The following is a 23865-nucleotide window of genomic DNA, read 5'->3' on the forward strand; positions in this document are numbered from 1 at the left end:
TCCACGCTTTCACTGCTTTTTTTTGCTTGCCTTTATTCTTTCCTATGATACTCTTTCTTACATTTTTGTTTCCTTGTCTCTGTTCTTCTTACATCAATGCTTGCTTCGCTGGTGTATCAGTGAGTACTTCAGACTGCCTCTTTTTCCTGATCCGGACAGTTGTTTTTCTTGGCCCTTTTTTTGGAAATGGCCAGATAGCTGAAGGACTGAAAGACTGACCTGAAGACGACCTAGAGGTGCCTGGCTTACCGGCAACACTAAACATGATGACAGAATGATATACAGTGTAGCTAGAAGTAGTAAAGTAGGTTGGAGGACAGGAGACCATCAACTGGTACGTTGAAGGAGAGGAAGACATTCATTGTTGAACTGGAAGGGAGGAGGCCATGGACTGCTGAACTGGAGGACAGGAGACCATCGATTGGTAAGCTGAAGGAAAGAAGGCAATCCATTGATGAGCTGGAGGAGAGGTGGCGGCCCAGAGACTACACAGAGCACATTTTACCCACACTTCCTTTGGCTTTGAGCTGGGAAATGGCTCCATACATACAACACAGACATTTGTGAACCAACAAAAACAATGTGAACCAGTCAGGCCCTGGCATGTGCTTCTCATCCTACACATCCATATTTTACGTTAAAAACTACAATTTAATGTAACATATGTTAATTTTATCCTTAAAATCAGTTTTCTTTTTATAAAATTGGCACATGTCTATTTCCAGCCTTGATAACCATCCATGGGTACACACTGAAGTGATCATGTGACGCCTATCTTATCCCTAACTCTCCTCATGTTACAACCATATCCCCGTCTGCCCCTACTGTGTATAAAATGTAAATTAACTTCCTATTTTTTGAGCTATTGTAAAAAAATAAATAAGCAAGGTAATCACAGCTGCTCTGACTCCCTTGATTAATTCAGATCAGCAACACAACTGTGAGTGTGATATTGCTTAACTATGTCAAGTATGATTCATTACTGTAATGATTGCAGATAAATGTAAACAAACATGGTCTCACAGAACAACCCCACTATGCATATAAAGAATAATGATAATTTAGGGAGGATAATATTCTGTTCCACTCTTCTAGAAATTCTTCTACTGACAAAATAATTAGCTACTTGTGTTTTCAGCATTTCATACGCTTTTATTCATTTGTATACTATTGTAAGCCCATGCTGCCATTTTGCTTAATTTTCAGGGACACATTGGATGAGCTTCAGCTGTTCATTTAAAATAATAGAGCCATGCTAACTTTCCCCCAAGCTCAGATGATCTTTCGCATGAATTAGGCATGTGGGCTGTAGCCGAACGAGCTTCTGTCACAATGCAAATGTTAGCTTTGCGTTCCACAGGCTCCAGATCAACCATCAATAGAAATTATGTTTCAGAATGTACCCCAAGTGAAGCTACCATTACGTGCTAGTTTGAAACCACAATTCTCACCCCTGATAGTAGCAGAGCTCATTAAAATATCATGTGTGCTTCTTTAATTTGTAATCCAAAGCTGAGAAAGGTTCCACAACACTGAGCCTCATGACATTTATGTGGGTGTGCGCTTGGTGTTGTAGAAATCAAATTGTCCCTGGCGATGTCATTATGTGACAAGCCGAAGCTCTCAGTCCACAAGGGTCAGTTCTGTCCGTTGTCAGGGGAATACGCTCAATCTCACTCAATGAAGCTGTTCGTTCACTCGTTAAATCTAATTTAAGGACCCGTAATTACGTTCTAACAGACCAGGCAGAAGAATAACTCCACAGAATTGACTAAAATAAGCTATATTTTCCCAGACCATATTTTGTCGTGAACACAAGAGAATTTAGATGAGAAATGAGATGACTAAGCTCTATACAAATGGCAAAGAGTCCCATTTGGTCTGTCATGTCGTTTAGGCCAATATTGATGTTGGTTCTTATTGGAAGTGTGTGTGTATCGGTGTGTGTGCGTGTGTGGCCTCCTAGTCAGGGGATTTCATTCATTTTTAAAGGTGTTTGTACATCTGGATATGCACAACAGACAGACATTGTTTCCTTTTGCAACTTTAGAGATCGGGATTTCTAGTCTAAGCAAGAATCGCTTGAACCTTTGTGAGGTTATCGTCACACATAGCAAAGTTACTCTGACACAATTTCACAGCGGGCCTCTTGTTTATTATTAAATGATGGAAAAGTGTTGTCCCCAAAAGGAAAAAGACCTTTTTTAATGGCAAATTTATTTCTAAATAAAATGTAGATGCGAGCAATGCAAAATAAAGTCATTTGCATTTGTTATGTGGATGAATTTAATTATCATCAAAGCTCAACGAATATGGAAATAAGTCTGTGTGTGTTCTTGAGAAACCACACACAACAGAGTAAAACCGGTACTATATCAAGTGAGGTAAATGAATTTAGTGCGTCAAATAAATGTGACGGTGTTAATTAACCTCCAATTCCATACGTTCAATATTATATGAAGCTAAAGGGATTCGTAAATATTTCTACCTCTGAAGTTGCACATGTACAAACGCATACAATTCAGTGTCTAAGCAAAAATACATGTGTGAAAAAACCACACTTTACAATGGTATAAATACCTACTGTATGTGATCATATTATCCTAGAGGCCAAATGCTACTGTTTTGCATATTTTAAGTGTCTAATTGTTTTTTGCTATATGGCATTATGAAACAGATCCACTGTAAGAATCTAATGAATATCTTGTTTTATGTTTAATGTTTTTTTGTACAAATGTTAAGTAGGTCTCTGTTTGTGCCTCAGGCTATATTCTGACTACAACAGGAAAGGAACATAAACTCTTCTCCCAAGCAATTACATAAAGAATGAAAGTGAAAATGGCTGTAAATTATTTATCATAATTTAGCACAAATGACTTAATCTACTCAAAAACAAAAAGCTAAACTGCATGGGCGATTTAAAACTCCCAAGTAACCACTGGGAACAAACCATTACATCTGTTGTTATGCACTGTCAGAATGGACAAACACTGAACCTCTGCATTACAAACAGCACGAGCATTTACATTGTTCTCTGATTTGCCGTGTGTGGTGACAAAAGGACATTTGACAGCATTGAAACTCTCTCCAGGACTCCTGCTTTTACAGCAAAGCCTCCTCATGTGGCTAGATCTGTTAGATGGCAAAGCTGTCATGTCTTGCCAACACGCCTCAGTGCTTTGTGTTTGTGTCTGCTCCAAGCAAAGAGTTACAACCCACAGAACAGAGAGAGTTATGTTAAACAGATGTATAGTTGATACATAGTTTATGGCTAGGTTGACACGGTTCCCGTCGCTTCTGTTCTGTGGATGCTCTGACAGAACTATTTACCGGCGAAGCTGCTTTAACACTGTCAAATGACAAACAGCAAGCTAGTTATAATGTAAGACGTTTAAAAAAACGCTAGCTAGACTGTAAAGAAAAACGTAGCTAGCTAAATTGAAACAGTTTAATTAGGCAATGTTTAAATAAAATAGCAGTATCGTTTTTCTGGCTAAATAACAATGCAGTTTGTAAGGAATTCATCTTCATGGTGACAGAATCAAACGTTATACATTTGCAGCAAGAAAGATACCGAGTTTTTGAATCAAAGTGCTTTTAACTGTCAAGGTATTCAAGTTAAAGGAAAAAGCTCCCCAGCTCGTAAGACAAAGTGACATTAATCACAATAATTTTGTTTGGCATTAAGACACATTGGAGAAGGTCCCTACTGTATTATTAAACGTGATTGTAATTGCTTTTGATAGAGGAAGGTCAGTCCCTGCTTTTTAAAATCAGCTTCCCCCGTTTCAGAGTCAGCGGCTTTTGTCGCTCTCACTGTATTAAAGATAGAGTTTTTACTGTTTAATGACTTTCTTGGTAAAAGTCAGTCAGCTAAATCCAGACATACCCTCTAATCAGAGACTCAATGCTGCACAGATAGGATACATTTTAAGTAGACCCCACTTTCAGAGGGTTTTGCACATAATTATTGAATCCATTATTTGTCGTTGTAGATAAAGCTGAGTGATTGACAACTCAGGTTTGAAAGGAGGACGGTGAAGCTTAGCGGTTAAAGATCTGGTTTAGTCAAAAGATTTTATAGTTCAAATGCCTATCACCTCTGTGCCTTTGAACAAGGCACTTAACTGTGCTGTGAATAATTCAACTAAAGAACAAATTACTTGGTGCTGGGTTTAAATGTCGATCTTCATTTGGGTGTTCTTAAAATCTTATGACAAATCTTTTGCTTTGTGCTAGTATTTCTGCACCTTCGATGATAAATTTACAGCATAAGACAACCATGAAATAATGGCAAGAAAGCATGTCTTTTCGATCTGTCAGGACTTTCTGTACGTTTTCACAGGAGTTTATAACTGAAACATTCCTAAGTTTACATTTTATAAATGTTTATGATATATTATAGAATTATTATATAATGTTTTTCTTAGTGCTGTCAAACAAAATTTAAAATATAATAATATTTTTATTAGTGCTGTTTAATTGTGATTAATGAAAGGATTACATAATGAGTGTGTACTGTGTATATTTATTACGTATATTTAAATACAAGCACATGCATGTATATATTTAGAAAAATCTGTTGTTTATACATTAGATATATTTTTATGTAATATATAATAATATAAATATCTTGTTTTATATATATATATATATATATATATATATATATATATATATATATATACTGTATGTGTGTATAGGTTCATAATAAAAAAAAGGTTTACTTAACTTACTATCCAGTTTTTGGTTGTATTTATTAGATTTGTTAAATAATTTGCAATTAAACAGGCAATTTATGCACTCTTGATAATTTTCAGAATTAATATGTTCATAATGCCCTGTGTTAGAGCATTAGAACGAAAAGGTTTAGTTCATATGAGAGCAAAATAAACATAATGCTCAAATGAATCAAACTGAATCAAGAGATTTTCACCAGAATCGAACCATAAAACCATACCCAGGCCTACAAACTAAAAGTGCAGTTACAAAGACAAAATTAGAAAAAAAACAGGCATGTACCACTGCTCATGCCATACAGTTCAGCTGCAAGCTTTTACCAAGTGTAAATGAGTCCCTAGAGTGTAAATATCTCGGCTCTGCTTTCATTACTGCCATTATACGAGTACTTTTTAGCCATAGAGAGAAAGGACCGCGAGGATCAAGTAATGCCTTGTTAACAATGAAATTTAGGACTTGAGAACATCTCAAAGAGACTTGCAATTATATGGTGCATGCCAGCGAATTTAATTAACAAGACTAGAAACCTTTTACTGCCAAAACTACAGACCTGACAGGCAAATCCCTTTTTGTTTCTGGAACGTGTCTTTAGCAAAGGGCACTTGGGCTGATTTGGTAAATGCAAATATGCTGGTTAGTTGAGGACAGTGGATCTGCCCTCTGCGAATGCATTCTTCCCTGGATGCCTCCAAGGAATAATGCATTCCGGTGATAACAAGAGAAGGTTAACGATTAAAGTGTGGTCAATTGTGCAGTCACCATCTGTGTCTAACTAGGCATGCAATCTCTGTTATCACTGTCAAAGATCAGCGTGTGTGTGTTTACACACGCAAGGTAACGGGAGATTACTGAAGGTAGGGGGCAGCAACGCTTCAGTAGATGCAAATAGTCCAAATCTGAGCGAGACACCTGCTTTGTTTTTGTACTCGCCACTAAACACACACACACACACACACACACACACACACATACCCACACACATGCTGCCAAGAGAGCTGTGCTGACACCATAAAGCCTGAGAAAAGGTTTAAACAACCACCAGTGATGCTGTTAATCACAGTCAATCTCCTGTGCACCACGCTTCACAAAGCCTGAAGAACATCCAGCGTCCTAAGTCCCTCGGCACTCGTAACATCTGCCTACACCCCTCTACATAACACTCATGAGATGAACACAGTACATACTCCTCACCTTCCTCTATAACAGCAACCTTTCTTCATTCTTCCTTTAAATGTAGAATTACTAAACGATTTGTGGAAACAATCTTTCAGTCGAGGTTGATTCATTCTGACAGCGTGAAAAGAAAATGGAAGAAATCTCTTATTTCCATTACACCATATCTACATAAATAAAGAGTCCTAAGGTTTGTGTGTAGATTATATATATATATATATATATATATATATATATATATATATATATATATATATATATATATATATATGAGTTTAGAAATTGTCTTCTACAACGATCATTATTTCTCAGGCAGTAATGGTGCTGGAAAAAATTGCCATTGATTGACTATTTCAGTTTTTCTACTTCGCGAGTTCACATCTAATTCAGTGTGTTATACACTATTTGTAATTGTAGGTAAGTTTTAGGCTTGAGTTATATAATGATTATTTTGTGCACTATTTCTAGGTCAACTGTCAAAAATGTGTTAGGTCTTTTGTAACTCTTCTGAAATACAGATTCAGAATATACAATTTGTATAAATTATAAATATATATAATGTTCAATTTAAACATCTAAATAAACATATTTCTGTTTTATATTTACCTGTTTGCATTATAAATATGACAAATATGACTTTTTCTTTTTAAACTGTCCTCAAAAGCTGCACACAAAAACATACAGAATGACCTGCAGAATCAAATGATTGAACAAATGGCTTTTAAACAATTGTTTGTAGTGAATCAAAACCGTACAGCATTAACATCGTAGTCTAACTCACAAATAAATGATCCTTTTAAGACATACTTACAAAAACAAAAATCAAATGGCTCAATCACTCTTTTTGAGCTAAAAGGACGGTACACTTAACAGTTGCGCTTAAACACATTTTCAATTGAATACAAACTAAAACAAACAAACTAGGAAATAGCTGCATTTTCCCTTATTGCATGTACATTGTGGCCCCGTGTGTAGAAAACATATAAAAGAAGAAATATTTCAGGGCGAGATTTAAATTATATAGCTAATTACTGTTCAAACCTATTTGTACTATAAGTATGGAAATGATGTGACCTAAAGCATGATGAGAAAATTCTTGGAGATCTTTTTGATTATTATTCAGTCAGAATATATATGCAGTGGCTCATACAGTATAAATAGTTGAAGTCTTGAGGGAATATGCACGAACATTATGAAATTAATGAGCAGAAGGTGATCTGTTCCTGTAACAATAAGAGGAAGCCCAGCGGCCTTCAGCGCGAGCTGAGCCAATGGGGATCAAGCAGTGAAAATGACTCTTAGCTGCGGCACGAGAAGAAAGCAGAAGGATGTGCTCACAGCATCAAGACTGGGAGCACAGAGAGGATTTTCTCTTCTCTCCTTTCACTCCTCTGATTAGCTCTGCTCAGTAATATAGGCTAGAGCTCAGTGGTGCATCTCAGCAAACATCTCGGCTGTCTCTCTCACTGTTTCTTTCCTTCATATCCAGACTCACACCTCAGGGCATGTTCAGATCAGCGTTAAAACAACTAGAAGAGAAAATGATTTCCTTGTGTTGTTCTATTGCCAGTTGTTGACACCTTTGAATTTGATTTTGGCTTCTGTGCCGAGAAAAATCAGTTTTGACAGACAAATTGAACCCTAATATATCTAGCTCATAGCGCCATGAGGAAGATCTCGCATGGGATCTGTGCCCCCCTCCCCACCCTCATACCACGGGGGGGTGTCCCGTACGCCAGTGGGCCGACTCTGATTTCATTGTCACTTTAAAAGAGCTGATATGTAGCTCTCTATGTGCTGGCGGCACCGAAAGACAATTTGAATTGCACAAGACAAACCTCAACAGACCGCGTCCTGAAAACGGCAGAAATTCCATTTAAAAGATTTGACCTCACCGAAAGTCACTGTATGATTTGCACATATTACCACTCAGGGCATTCTGGGAAATGTCAGCTCAACACACTTCCCGTTCCGAACAACTTGTGAATGGAGCCTTCCTGAAAGTGTTTTACAAATCCTTTTTTTTGTGTGTGTCTTCAAATAGTTTAAGCTATGCTAGCAGATGGAGTCTGTATTCCTGCTGAATTATGAAGATTCTTCTCCTTCAGTAATTGGTGGAGGGAACAGTTTTATTTCACTTTCTGCTTAATGACAGCCGATGGCCTAAGGCGCAGGGGAGAGAGGTTCCATTTCACAGACACCTGCAGAGATTTTGTGGTTAAGAGACACTGCGTATGAACTCCCCGCTCACCCTCTAATGAGAACAGCCTTTTTTTTGCTTTTTTAATTGCAGAATATGCATGCAGAATATTTTTTTCTGAAGTTCATGAATATGATATGAGCACATTTACTGATGTAGGAACACTTCTAGCTGCTGCGGAGTAAGCTGAATTTTTAAAGCAATCAAGCGTTTTTTGAAGAAAAAATCCGAACAGGTTGTACAAAGACTACCGGCGCAAATGAAACCCCACACGGTCTGTCAAGTACATCGGACCATTAGTTAGATGTAGATTTAAAAGTAAATAAAAAAAACTTATTTCAACAAAACAAGGTGTTCACAAATGAAGGCAGTCAGTCTTTATTATCAAAGGATTCTTTGGAAGTCATTCTAACATGTTGACTCGGTGCTCAAGAAATATTTCTTATTATTATCAGTGTTGGCTATTAATATAATAAAAAAAAATATTCATTACGACTTTTCCCTCAATAAATACTTAATTTGCTGCTTATTAATAGTTAGTAAGGTGGTTAAGTTTAGGTATTGGGTAGGATTAGGGATGTGGAATAAGGTCATGTAGAATAAGGCATTAATACATGCTAAATAATAAATGGATAATATTCTAGCAATATGCATGCTAATAAGCAACTGTAAAATAAAGTGTTACCACAATTGTTCTGCTTTTTTTGTTTGACAAAAAACAGCATTTCATACTGGTTTTGATCATACTGACCATCAAGGTCGCATCTTTGACTGGGAGTTCATTTATTACGATCATCAGCAGCTGTTATAATGTCTGCTGTATTGCAATGCATTAAAAGGGTTCTGTCAATTAATGCACCAAGGAATTGTTCTGACACTGGTTTATTACATGCTATACTTCACCAGCTTGCATTTCATGTGCATCTTATTGGAAGCGAGTGAAGAACTAAGTTTCACTTTTTGGTGAGGAAATGAACACGGCATGAAAAATAAAGGCTACCCTTTTCGTGACCTTTTCAACCGAACTGTCAAATTACACATAAAATCTGCCATAACTTCAGAAATTATTTAAGTTTTCATTTAAATATATGTAAACTTTTTAAAGTTCTATGAATTAGTTTTAAATTAAATAAAAAAATGCATACAGGAAAAAAGCAAAGTGCTTATTTTCCTAAACTGCTGACAACATCGCATAAACATGCCTTGAACGCTATTCACTAAAAACGCTCACGGAATTTAAAAAAAAACTGATCATTTTGAGTAGAAGAGCAAACATGTGTTGACATCACATTTTACTAAACATGACAACAAAAACAACACTGTAAGCCTTTGGTCAAACAATGTAACCATATTAATTATTCATGCCCCAGTGCATGCTGGGAACAGCACAAATAATCCCTTCAGTGTAGTGAACTAACAAAAATGCATTCATCTAAATCGCATGCTATGCTTTCTGGTTCGACTTATCCTAATGGCAGAGCAAGATGCATTTCTTGTGTTCCTGAAAGCTGCAGGCCTACTTTGTTAGCGCTTCAGAACAGCAAGTAAACAAAACGCTAAATCAATCAAATAAACATTTGCTGTTGTTTCAACACGACTTACGTGATCTGAGATTCGTTTTTGACAGCGTATAGCATTATTAGCGTGCACGGATGATCAGGACAGTCGCGCGCGTGTTTGAAGCAGCAACAACAAGGTTGATTTATCCCCAGCGGAATTCTGGTAATTATAAAACACAGAGATGACTCGCGTTAATTAACAATCCAATTACGCTTCCTTACATTTGATTTTTTTTTCTCACCCACGTTGCAATCTTCCAATCTCTCCATCTCTTTCTCATTTAAATCATGTCATCTTGTAACGAGGTGTAATCAGTGTGATAATACACGGGCCAGCCAATTAAAACGCGTCAGTATTATTACTTCTCAGCTTCCGAAACCCCACCAACACCCACCCGCCCGCCCGCTCCTCCGATTACATAAGCTTTGAGGGTTAGCAAGCTTAGAGAAGAAATGACCAACTAAACTGAACCAAAACAGGACTCCCCTCACCTCTTTTCTCATCCGCGCTCTCTATCTTTTGCTTTACAAACTCTCCCTCCCCTCCCTTCTCTCTCTCTCTCTCTCTCTCTCTCTCTCTCTCTCTCTCTTCTTATCAAACACACAGGGTCTGCAGCGGCGGGTGAGGAACGTCGTCTGCGCGCGCGCTTGTGCCAACTGTCTGTGCGCTTGAGTGTGTGCGCGTGTGTGTGTGTGTGCGCGCGCGCGCGTGTGTGTGTGCAGAGCACGCACACATGTGCCTCTCCCGGTGATGTGAGAAATCAAGAGGGACACATCTCTTAAGCCTCCTTGTGGTGGGATTTCAATTTGACGCACTAAACGTAGCGCGCGTCTTCGCTCTCACACACTCTCCCTGCATGTGTGTCCGCTCGCTGCAGCTCCGGCGTCGGGCAAACCCTCTCACTGCTGCACTTCAGCCAATGTGGAACAACTCGTCTGCAGCCGGCCGCCTCGCATGGCTCCTAAAGAAGCGGATATGCCCCAGTGCCACGGGAGACTGACGCCTTCACTGTCTTCCTCTCCTCCGCAAATGGTCCTCTCAGGGTGAGTGTGCCCTCCGTCCAGCCCCGTTTTTTTTTTTTTTTTTTTTTTACATCAAGTGCCGGAGCAGGAAGGTCTGTTTGTGCATTGCAATGTGCTTATTCGTTGGCTGGCTAACGGTTACTTACTGTACTGGGGCTGAGTGAGTGTGTGAGTGAGCTTGGTTTCAATTACACTTCATCTATGTCTGTGCCACGGACTGGAATATGATAATTCATTTCACTTTTTTTATGTCCTTTGGAAAGGCTGGAGCTTTTGAGGTTTGTGATTGATGTGGTTTGTTGGAGCTGTTTCATAGCCTATAGTTGGTTCTGTCGTTCAACAGTCTGACGTTTTGTCCAGTCTTATATTTTGAAAGCCACGTCACAATGCTTCCTGTGAAAACTGCAAAAAACAATATTTGTAGGTGTAAAGGCAATTTGATGAACGTGGGATTATGTCCTTCGTGGATGAGGGCTTTTTTCACCCACGCCTCAGCAGGTTCAGCACAATGCGTTTGCAATCGGATGCTGTGATTCTTCCTATGCACAAGGTGTATTTTCAGTTATGTATTTTAACGGGGCTGACTTGTTTAAAACCTGTTAGTCACAATAATGTGGCGTTAAATAAGCGTTTATTGGAAGCTGTATTGTAGACGTGACAAGAAATCGTTTAAAGAACTTTTATGTAAGGTATAAACCTGTCAGGAAAACATGAGAGGATGTGCGTTTGAATGATGGCATCCCTGCCATATGATATTGTGCTACATTGTGTGTGTGTGTGTGTGTGTGTGTGTGTGTGTGTGTGTGTGTGTGTGCGTGAGAGAGATTTCCACTCTGTCACGGACCACCCTGTGTGATGGAATGACACTTTCTATCTTCACTGTGATTCAGAATCTCATTTTCTTCAGATATGAACTTTTTGTCATACGTACACATGGTAGAATGGAAAACTCTCCAGCGTATTATTTTTCACCCATTTTGAGTGAAATGTTTCCATCATTCTTTCATTACCTTGTCCTTGCGGGAAGATTAGATGCTCCGTTTTTTTTTTTTTTACAGATTTACCTTTTGATTCCAGGAAACCAGGCTGAGTGAGGCATTACATCCTTCCATTTTATTTTAGCAGCATTTTTGTTCACCGTATACCTCAGTCTTGCAGTCTTAGGCCTCTATTTGAACGGAGGATGAATGTGTTTAGTCACGCTCCAAAGAGTCTTTACGCTCTTCTCTTATTTTTTGCTCCTTCTTCAGTTTTTGTTCACTTCTGTAAGTCATGACTGATGATGGGCCATTGAAATAAGCTTTTGTACTTAGATTTGGGAAATGTGTGAATAAAGGAAAGATCATTTAAATGATAAATTACAGTATTTCACTTGTTTTGTTCAGCACACCAAATTTCGATTATTTTCACAGCAACACGTAGAACATATTAAAACCCCCCACCTTTCTTTTTCTTCCTTTTAACCGTTTCAGTCATTACGTGCTGTCCTAGGTGGAGGACATATGTGTCGAAATACAGAGGGGTTAAAAATATTTCTAGGCCATTGATCAAATGAGAACATTTATGACTGATCGTGTGACTCTGTAAAAAAATATATTAAATTAGAATAACACTAAAACAAAGCATTTGCGAACTTTTCAAATCCCGCCGTAGGATGTTGAATAAACAAGTGAATGACTGTGATTTATGCACCAAAGGGTTACACTTTTCTTCTTTTCATACACCCACTTACAGTAGTTTAATGACACCCCAGTGTACATCACAAATCCAAAAGGGGATTCCACCATTTTCAGTCACTTTAATACTTTAGCTTGTTAGTAGGATTAGCGGCACATTTCTCATTCACAGCCCCTCGCGCAGAGCTCTGGTAATAGCAGTAATTTGATCCCACTGTACTCCTTACATGGCTTGCTGATAAGTCTGTAAATCCAGTGTTACAAACTAGTGCACCTTCTCTGTACCAGCCAGTGGCCAAAGCCAATATAATGTTTAGTGAAGCCTGACCCAACGCAGAGACAGTGACCCCCCTTTAAAATGGTGGGTTTGGCGTGTCCCGTATTTTGACCTTCTCGACTGTTTGCAACAATAACAGGTTCATAATTAATTAGGTATTAACAAATTAATGGTTAATTGCCCTTCAGCCATGATTTATTCACGATATGGCACAGCCTCTCGTACCTTATTGCTTACTTATTTAACATTTCTGTTTTACCCAAAATAAATAAATACAAATTGTAATAAATAAATGCAAGTAAGCAAATAAATAAGCAAACATAAGTCATAAGTCAAAAATAGCTGCTGGTGCCAAAAAGTAAAATCTATTCAAATATGTGCTGAAAGTTTATTTTATGCTTACTATTAACAGGTTGCTTATTAGCATGTATATTACTAGAATATTGACTGTTTATTAGTACTTATAAAGCACATATAGTCTGCATGACCATGTTTTAGATCTCTTAGTCCTTCTCTCTCTCTCTCTCTCTCTCTCTCTCTCTCTCTCTCTCTCTCTATATATATATATATATATATATATATATATATATATGTATATATGTATACATGTATGTGTGTGTATATATATATATATATATATATATATATATATATATAATTTAGGCTGAGTATATAGGCTAAGTCACTATACATACATATATATACATATATATGTAAGTATGTATATGTATAGTGACAGCTTAATTTAGGCCAACTTGTTACTTGCAACATTGCCACTCAAGTAGTTTTTATACATAATTGGATTTTTATTTATAATTTAACAATTTATGCTGCCCCCCTGAGCCTGACAGTCAACATTTATGAAGGTTAAACATCTCCTTTTCACTGAAGTGTCAGGCATAATTTGTAACCTGTTTGTAAAAAGTAGCATACATACTAGACAGCAGCATGAGGACTTTGGGCCTCCCAACGAGCAACCTTCCAGTGACTCATAACTTTTCACTGTACCGCAGTGTCAGTGCTTTCGGGTTTCAGACTGTGCAGTCATGTGGTGACAACGGAAGGCAACGGCAGCTCGGGAAAATCATTAGATTGTTTTTCACGTTAAGGTTTGTTGCTACAAGCAGGGCTCAAAGCCCTTTGCAGAATAAAAGACAGAGATTACAGCTCTCCCAATATTAATGACTGTTGCACCACATGCAGCTTGGGATATGGTTATGATAAAGAAGGAGGGGGAGAGGATAAAAAGGGAAACATTGGACTGGCTGAGGATATTGTGTTATACTGTGTGCTTTTGGAACAAGCGATGTGTTTATAAATTGCACACACCGGTCTTTTCCAAAGGAGACAATTTGCTAGAAGTCAATTTACAGGTTCTTTTTTTTTCTACCCGGTCTCATGGCATAACCGTACCTGGGTGCGCAAACGTACCAACAAGTACATATCACAACAGTTTCCAAAAGAAATGAACACTAGAGGTAGTAAAATTTCTTTTTCTCACAAATTTGAGTTTCAATTAATAAAGCATTATTTCTGTACAATTACTTGAAGAGTATCGTATTATGACTTCAAAACATTATTAATATGCTGGGAAATTTAAAAACTAGTGCTTTTAAACATTAACATCACACATATCCAGCTTCATTTCCATGGGTTTTCATAGACTGTAGGTTTTTTCTGTAGCTCACAGAGATGTACTTAAGAGTTGAGGAGCTCTGGTTTGAATCCTGTATAACTACGGTTCAACAAAACAGTTCAAATCTGTGTAAAAGGAAGATTAAACTAAAAGTGTTTTTATATTTATTTTGCAGGTTAACACTATCGGGTAGGTTTAGGGTTGGATTTGGTGTAGGGCATATTGCCAACAAGATTCTAGCAACAGTGAACGGATATTTAAATTCTGAAAAGCAGCAATATGGACCTATATCAGCGTAATAAAAATGTGGCACTCAGTGGACATTTCTCTTTGAATCTGCGACAAAACAATGCACAGAGGTACATGTTTTTATGAGACCAGGTTGTTTTTTGTCTCGGTGACTGAAGCTAGTAATTCATTTTCAAGATATTTTTAATGCTCAGTTGTTTGTTTTATGAATAATGTTAAATGTAAGATCTGACAAACCGTTACAGAAACAGGTCAGCCTTCATTTTTCCCACGAACCCCATTTCTAATCAACGGTCACGCGTCACAAAAAATATGTCAAATCGTGACGTATGTGACATTTCAAACAATATTGCATTACAAAGCGGTCAACACTTTTTCAAAGGGAAGTAATGAAATATGTCAGTTTAGTGTGTTATCAAAAGAGCAACAGACAGGGACGGCTCCAGACCTAAGCGTGATGTAGAAGGACAGTCAGTCAGGTGCTGTTTTATCTGAGGCAGTATTGGACCTATTCGCTCTCTCTCTCCCTCTCTTGAATCTTGCATAGACTTCTTGGTGGGGTTGAAAGCTTGCTGGTTGTTGGTTGATTGCTTCGCTTACGTTTTTTTTCAAAGGCGCCATCATAAAAATAAAAAAGGAAGACAGAAAATCAAGCCGTCAAATCAACTCAGTTCAAACTGAAGATATTAGGATCACCATAGCTAAAATATGCCCGCATTCTCCACCATTATACATTCACAACACATTTAGCACTCAGAGGGCTAGAAAGAAACCCATTAGAATAAAATACAACTGTTGTATAATATGCATCATATTTTAATACGTAACATTGTATTTTAAAGGTCGAGTCTACACACTTGATTTTATAAAATATATTTGGTGCACATTTTATAGGCATGTTGTATCTAAGCATTAACACCATTTCCCTGCTAAATGTTACAATGCTTCATTCACACATCATGCTTCATTTGCATTACAAAACATGAATAATATTTGTAGGATTTACACAAGAGCTGAGTACAATAGCATGCAATAAAGCTCCCGATGCACGGACAACAATAAAACCAGCTAGTGCTGTTATATCACTGCGATGTAAAAGGAATACTAATTATATCTCTGTGGTATAAAAGTCATATCAGCTCTCAAATCCACAGTCAATCTTATTATCCCCCCAAAATCGTGAGATTAGGACAGATTTTTGATATGAAGTCCCTGGTGGAACTGACCCTTAAATCTGAGGTCTCCTTCAACGCAGAATATCAGGTTGTGCTCCAAGTTGATAGGATTTAAAAAACCGAAGCTGGTATAAATGAAATATCTGAGAATATGATGGCATTGAATAAGGATGTAAGACGATGTTTTGAGAAACGCATTGTTTGCCAAAGGAAGAGCAACAGAAGCTTTACAGTTCCTGCTGCTGGCGATAACCATCCATTGACACAGCTGGACGAGAGTGTGGGTTAAATTAATAAATAAATGTGTTGAACAAACCTAAAAATGCACATAGCCATAGAGTAAAGTTAAAGTCTGTTTCTTTTCACAGCCGTTTTCAATAGGAGCAGTGGGCCTGTTTGAACTGACATGCTGCTAAAGTGCATGAGGAGAGTTAAGAGGATTACTTTTGCAATTTTAGATTCAATGCATTACTCATAATCCTGGGGTTGACGGTGGCCAAATTGTCAGGGTCGAAGGGGGACCTCTGTGTGTGTGCCTGAAAGAGAGAAAGTGAGAAAGAGAGATTCGGGATGCTGAATAGTTAACCCAAAAATGAAAGTTTTGAAGGAATTTTGAAGAATCGTAATGGTCGCTCTTTTAAAATTACAAAAGCAAATGGAAACCAAGGCTTTTAACCTTCAAAAAGAATGTAAAAACACCATAAAAGTGCTCTGTGGGAACTTTTACACTATATAAAAAGTCTTCTGAAGCTTTGCGCAATGAATAGACTGATATTCAAGTATTTCAATGCTGCAGAAATTGTTGAAAAGCTGAACCTGATTAACAGATCAATATGATAGATCATTCAGACTGCTTTTATGATCTGATTCAAACAAAAGAAAAATTCTTTCCTAAATATGGACAAACCCAGAATTTGGGTTGTTTTGACCCAGGGATCGGGTTACTACCCAGAGGGGTTGGGTTAAATAACCCCGTATTTCATCCAGCACTGGGTTGTATTTAACCCAGCATTTCTTAGAATGTATGGACTACTTTTATGATAATTTGGTGGTGTTTTGCGTCTTTTTCATTACTTGTAATTGCCTTCAAAAGAACGACCGGGCTGAGGGTGAGTAAATTATAAGAGATTGTTCATTTTTAGGTGAACTAGCTCTTTAAATGGATTCTAGTCTCCATTTGTAGAATTTCAAGGTATTTTTGCAGAGTGCCCTTTGGGAGGAGAATTATTCACTGAAAATTATTGATGATGACAGTAATGATGACAGTAATTGCTATCATCAAGAAACACTATTACAGCATAGCAGTGTTGCTGGGGCTTCTGGTACTGACCATTGATACAAGAATAAACTGAATCAGCTGCACAAGTGTCCGCCATTACAGTTTTAATAATTGCCTTTATGTGGATTTGAATGCGTTCCCAGGACATTGCAAAAACATTTTTCTGAATACCACAGCGAGTACTCACAAATGACCCAAAGATTGTTTTCAATCCTAATCATAGTCGTGATACCTCTGGCACTTACGAGACATGCAGGTGAACCACTACCATGTGGATTTAATTAAATTACAGAATCAATGAATCAATCAGCCATCGCCATCTGTTTAAGGACAGATGGTGCTATAAATCAGAGATTGGTGGGAGTGCAGATGCTATGAGGGATCTCAAGATTTTGGCATGTGCAAGGCAATACAGTTTCAGACAAGTGATTGTAGAAAGCATTCATCTGAAAAAGCAAAACATACATAGTGTCACAAAACCTTTTTTGGCCCTGTTCCAAATGCACCTGCATCACTTCTCTTGACTTGCCACATGGCCTGCTGGGTAATAGTCCACCATGAAGTCCACTCCTCTGCAGGCTCTACAAAAGTCCTCATCGAGAGGCATGTGACCCCTAAAATGACAATTGGCTCTACTGATGTGCATAAAACTACCGACACTAAACCAGGAATGTTTGCTATATGAATTCACTGGATATCATTTAGCATTATCATTCATATGGACAATTATAACAATCAATTTTTTATTGATATTTAAAAATATTTTGATTTTAACAATGCATTGATACATGCTGCAAATAGTATTAACTAAGAAACCATTATTGTAAAGTGTTACCAAAATACCTTATTTTTTGTCATTTTTATTAATTCTTTTAAATATTACTGTTTAGGTTAAAAAAAAAAAGGATAGTTAATTTTAAAAAACATATATTTTTTCTTTTTGATTCCCAAACTGAATCAGACTGAGGTTCATTTAACCCTGCTTGCAGAATCACTGCCATCATAAGCTATGTATTCTGCATGCTGGCTAAAAGTACCTGCCATATTAGCTTCCGAAATTGACAGAGCACCAGGCTCATTATTTTGAGATGCTGATTGAATCGTTAGAGGGGGCAGTTCAATGACTCAAGGAGGATGAGTGTTATCACTGTCGAGTCAGATAAGCTTACGGAGTGAAAATCAGACACAGAAAGACACTGCTGCTGCCTGACAGATGACAAGGTGTCCATTTGTATTCTTCCCTGTTACTGAGCCTGCCAGACATTTCAATGACTAATAGTAAATGATGGACCACAGCTGAGTGATATGAATATGATACAGAATGAAAACTGTCTTGCCGCTATATTTATCTACAGACTGAAACATTTATTTTACATTGTATAGTCATGCCACTGCAAGGCATGTTTCAAATTGCGTGAACATGGCATTTGTTTGCCTTATTAGGCTAGTGCTTGGTGATATGAAATGAGTATATTAAACAAGTCATGATGTTCACCTGTAATTTAAACCGTAATTAGTGGCGTGAGGTGTTGGGGATTTGGACAAACTTACAATCTTTAATATTAAGCTGCAAACATGAATGATATATTGTATAGTTTATCAAGCAACTAAGCTAACAGAGTGTAATCACTTTGTAAAATTGTTTTTTTCCATAAAATGGTGTCTCACATTATTGACAAAAATAAAGTTATGGCGCTCATTTTAAACATTGCTTTGCGGTTATCCTGTTATCATAATCATAGCATCATTGTAAATAGTAAATGTAAGCATATATTTAGGAAATACTAGTGACAATATTCAGAAGACATAAATATTGTGACATTTCTATATATGTCTTTTTATCTAGGTCAGTGTCATGCTGCTCCTCTCACTTGAAATATAAATGAGTTCAAATGTCAAAAAAGTCATATATATAAATCTTTAATAGACATGAGCTTATTTGTTGATGTTTATTTATGATCCAATTGATCTGCTATTTTATTCCAAATGAAGTCTTGTGTAGTCAGACATTCAGCATATGCATTATCTTCAGCAAAGATAATACCAATGTGACTCATACATCTCCCGGAAATCCTGCAACAAAGTTCAATAAATCAGATGACAACTTTGAAACTCCTGAAGTGTTTCCAATTTTGTGTGCCATATGCATCAGACGTTCAGCCAACAGTCCGTGGGCGTGACGTCAGAGACTGAGACTATTTCAGATATAACTCTTGGTTGTAGGCTTTAGTATTTATTGCATATGTAGGGTTACGTTTCAACTTTTTCCTTTCAAAGTTTAATGGCACAGCTTTCAAATATTTAGTAGTGAGCAAGCTGTAACCTAGTGTTAAGTAACACGCACTTGTGGTGCAGCTTCTCCCAAAATATCACAGTGAGTAGTGCATATTTTTGACTTGGGGTAGCAGGCAACAAAACATAACACCTTAGCAACCACCAAGCAATGCTTCTGGAACCACTATAGCAACCAAGGCATTAAAACCATTTGGAACACCTTTGCAAGCATATAGCATTACCCTGGTAACCACTCATCCAAGCGCTGAGTTTTGCAAAGCCATAGTTTAAATGGAAAGCAAATTGACAATTTGACAAATTATTCACGGTCCACCAACTGGTAAAGCAGCATTTTTTGAGCACATACACATCCCATCTATTAGATTTTTCTGTACATGAACAATTTATTTTGATCCAAGCTGCGAAAAAGTGACAACAGCAGAAACTCAAATGAATCATTCCTACGCACACATCTTTGATCGATGATGTTTAAACTTTTTGTTCCTCTTAATTCAGGTGTCATGTTATCTTGTGTCTGTATTTGCCATCAAGTGTTGAGTTGTATTTCATATCTGATGACTCAAAGGCACTGTTCCGTCTCGCTGGCAGTCTGTGCTTCAGCCCCCATCTCCCATGTACTGGCAGCCTCATTAGAGAGATGAAGCCTTAGTGTAATGAGAAAGCATGAATGCAGGTCGCTCTGTGTCAGCTGTGACTTCCACTGCTAAACAAAACACACGCGCCCACAAAAAAACCCCAAGCTTTGACTGCCAGGATGTTGTGTGCTGAGGAAAAGACAAAACTAGGCCATCTGTGCTTGAGCCGCAATCACTGCCATTTTATTAACTGTAAACGCTCTCGCTGTCCCTCATTCTTCCTCCTCTCTCTCTTTCTCTCTCGCAGGAGTTATGGTCAGTAAGGAGGCAGGCCGCTGCACTCTGTCAAGCTCAGAGTCTGACTCGGAGTCCGGCGGTCCTTCGGTGGAGCGAAGCGGAGCAGACGCGGTACGCAAGCGAAACAAAGCCCTCCAGGTGCGTTTTAAAGACATCTGCGAGGCGCAGAATGAGGCCGCCCACCGAGGTGCCAGAGACCGCTCCGTTTCCTGCAAGGTCATCCACCGGAGGTACATGACCATGCCGGCGCGCCGCTCCATCCCAAACGTCACCAAGAGCACGGGCGTGCAAACCTCGCCCGATTTGAAAAAGCGCTACCAGACTTTCCCCTTCGAGCGCAAAAAGGGAAACGTCATCAAACACACTGCTCTAGTGGAGAACTACCCAGATCAAAACAATGGCTTTTTGAGTGACGTGAAGAGCGGGGAACGTGGGACGAGGTGCGAGGGTCGGGTGCAGCAGACCCGGGTGTTGCTCCACACTACTCCGCAGTGCAGCGACGCTAAGGACTTGTGCGCTGGGCTGGACTGTTCAGATGGGAAACTCTGCCCTGACCTGTCAGAATCGCTTTCAGATCAGTCGAACTCAAGGAGGGAAGCCAGTGTCCTGGGGGATGGAACCAAGCACAAAGGATTACCCGGTGAAAGCGAGGCAGGGGCAGCCCAGCAGCCCAACTGTGCCTCCTCGACCACTCCGACTCAACCTCTGCAGGTCAGGGGTGACTGTTCAAAGATTTCTGGCCCTATTGCATGGACATCTTTGACTCAAGTGGAATGCCCGGAGAGTCCCTCAGGGAGCTGCAAACGCAAAAAAGACACGGCGCAGCTGAACGGATTGCAGGCGCAGTCCCAGACTTTGCCTCATTCGGCGAGTTGCGCTTCCCAGGCCCACTGTCACAGTGGCCAAAACTCGGGCGCATCAGAGACCCGGCAGGGCACACAGGGGCAGCTGATTGCTCTCCCCGGGGCCGATGGGAATGTGAAAGCCAGGCTTCAAGCCATGGAGGCTCTGATCAACTCCAGTCAAGAAACCATCAAAGTGCTGCTGGGGGTCATTCAGGAGCTGGAAAGAGGAGAAGCACAGCGAGAGGGGTGAGTCATAGTCTTTATGTAACGCATTTACTATTCATCAACTGTATTTGTGCAGGTTTTGTGTTTCAGGCTTGTTTTCTCAATGTGAGAAAGAAAATATAATACCAAAAATACCAGAGATCTAGGGCTACTGAAGCTGTTTTTCAACGGAGTTTGGAGAATCTGCCATTCGCTGATCTGGACCCGCTGGAAGAAAAGTTGTTTTGATAAATACGGGGAAGAACCTATTTACTGGGAAGAACCTTTTAAACAACTTTAAAAGTCTAAAGTATAATTAAAAAAAGGACGTTAAATTAGCAATAAATATCACATTTAGGCAAATGTCATTTAATTGTAAAAACAAGCACAATTAAATATACAATATTGACTTACTGTATATCCAATAATTGCAAAAATTCTAATATTGGCCTGTAATGAGTATGGTACTGCCAATATTGTAGATTTGTTGTTTTTGTCAGTCGCTGATTGGAGATCTGAATGCAAGCTTGCCGTTGATTTTAAGAAAGGGGTGGGTTTATAAGCAGATTAAATTATCGGAGAGGTCCCACAAATGTCACCAGAGAGAAGTCTGACCAGATAATCTTACTTTCATTAAATGTAGCACAATTTTACATACTGTTTCAGTTTCACTGTAATGTTTATTACTAAAGTATCATATAGTCAATGTGTTGTAGAAACATTAGAATCAGTTCTGTTCACTTACAGTAATTGTTTCACTTGTAATCGCTTTCAAATGATGCTTTTCAGTTGATTGTGAAACGTTTGCCTCCATTCCGATTTTCAGTTCATAATTACATTACTGTGATAATTTAACACTTTTAAAGGAAAACGCAATGTTACAGTTCATTTCAACCCACTTGAGTATAATATCCAATCAATCGTTATGACTTTATGAGCACATTTAACTGACAATCACATGTCGGCATAAATTTTCAGTTCATTTCTAAGATGCAAGAGTAAACTAGGAGGCGGGGCTTAGCCAACTGTCAATCCATCACCTGTATTAGTCATTCTTCGAAGATAAAAGAATAATGTTTGTTTGGAAAAAGTGCTGGAGCTACTCTTCTGTTACAACATACTTCATTTAGCAGACAAGGTCACTCGTAAACAGCAACGCATTTCTGAAACAATCCGTCATACCTGATTTATGAATGAAAGGCAGGTGTGAAATCAGCAAGGAATATGTATTCAACTCCGCAGCTCGAATATTTTAATTTAACTGCATTTGCGGTGTTAGTGCCGCAGAGGTTTAAACCGGCACTGCGAACAACATGAACATCCATTTATAACAACTGTTTAAAGCTTTTAAATGCACTTCAGCTCCATTTCCGTGTCAGCATCTATAGTGAGTGGCAAAAATTCAGGGTTATGGGTTGTGGTGACTGTTGAAATTGGAACCTGGGAAGTAAATGAGGTGAAAAGATGCTTCTGCGCCCGTTGAAAGGCACTTGCGCGGCAACACAGGGACACTTCAATGTCAGATGTCATCCTGCATTCTCTAATACCTGATGCTCCACAGGCACAGAGCCAACCTCACTTTCTCTCTGCCGGGCCGCCCGATGAGAGGAAAGAACTCGATACAATCAGTGCTCCTCATGTTTAATAATGCCCTCCATTAAGTGGACGTCTCTTCTGGTTGGGATGCTGGAAGCTAAGAAGTGCCTGCCTCAGCTGTTGGCCGGACGGGACGTGACAGTTTATTTAGTGAAGGTCGATGAGAGTGGGTTCTGGAGATATTAGCAGCTCTTAATCCCTGGTAGACATCCAAAAGGAGTGTTAGGCATATGTTTTTTTTTGTTACATGTTCACTACCATTTAAAAATTTGAGGTCAGTAAGATTTACATTTTTTTTAATGTTATTTTTTTTGTTGTTGATAGAAACAGATTCTTTTATTCAGTCTTTTCGTCTTTTATTGCTATAAAGTGGCTGTAAAGACATTTCAAGAAAGGTTTCTATTTCAAATAAATGGTTTTCTTTAGAGATTTATATTCATTAAAGAATCTTGAAAAAATGTATCACAGTTTCCAAAAATATTCAACATCAAAACTGGTTTCAATACTGATAATAAGTAATGATTCTTGGAAACTGAATCGGCATATTAGAATGATTTCTGTAGGATCATGTGACACTGAACACTTAAAGGCATAGTTCACTTTAAAACTAAAATTTGACAACTTTGTGAGTGCAGTGCTGCTTTGTTTACAGCCAGGGAAACAGCTATTTTACCACCCCAAAAGCGGCACCTAGTGGCAAAGAATGAATTTACATTTTCATTTCAAGTGGCTGGGCAATATGCTAATATTTGATTTTGATGTCAACATGAAATGGCTTGAGATTAGTTAAAAAAATTACTTTCAGTTTCAGTGATCCAGAGTCGACTCTTTCTTCTGAGAGACAATAACTTCACACAGAGCACTTTTAGATTTATTTACTTAGAGCTGTTACTCGCATGAAATGTAATATTCAAAAATCCATAACAGAGGCACTTAGTATTCTGATTCCACAAATTGCATATTTGTAAAAAAACGAATTGAATTTTAATAAACAAAATCCTTTTGTAATTTTGTAACCCATTCAAGATTTTCTTGTAAAGTGTCATTAAACCCTAGACGAATAAAG

At 38.4% G+C, this 23865-nt stretch overlaps 1 protein-coding gene and 1 long non-coding RNA gene across 3 annotated transcripts in view; one reads left to right on the top strand and one right to left on the bottom strand.

The window, feature by feature from the left end:
• Positions 1 to 240: 240 nt before the first annotated feature.
• On the bottom strand, positions 241 to 10048 carry LOC122361537. The gene is made up of 3 exons (XR_006252974.1): positions 9919 to 10048; positions 9716 to 9832; positions 241 to 429 (listed from the first exon to the last, which is right to left on the bottom strand). It is a non-coding gene; the product is annotated as an uncharacterized LOC122361537 (long non-coding RNA).
• A 231-nt stretch (positions 10049 to 10279) lies between these two features.
• Positions 10280 to 23865, top strand: part of insyn2ab (inhibitory synaptic factor 2Ab) — a 31464-nt gene continuing 17878 nt past the window's right edge. For both annotated transcript variants that reach the window (XM_043262404.1, XM_043262405.1), the window contains exons 1-2: positions 10280 to 10716; positions 20165 to 21245. In XM_043262404.1, the coding sequence (XP_043118339.1) occupies positions 20170 to 21245 (1076 nt within the window). In that variant the 5' untranslated portion in view covers positions 10280 to 10716; positions 20165 to 20169. The remainder of the gene's footprint in view (positions 10717 to 20164; positions 21246 to 23865) is intronic.

Source organism: Puntigrus tetrazona, chromosome 17, assembly GCF_018831695.1.
Source record: "Puntigrus tetrazona isolate hp1 chromosome 17, ASM1883169v1, whole genome shotgun sequence".
NCBI classification, from domain to species: domain Eukaryota; kingdom Metazoa; phylum Chordata; class Actinopteri; order Cypriniformes; family Cyprinidae; genus Puntigrus; species Puntigrus tetrazona.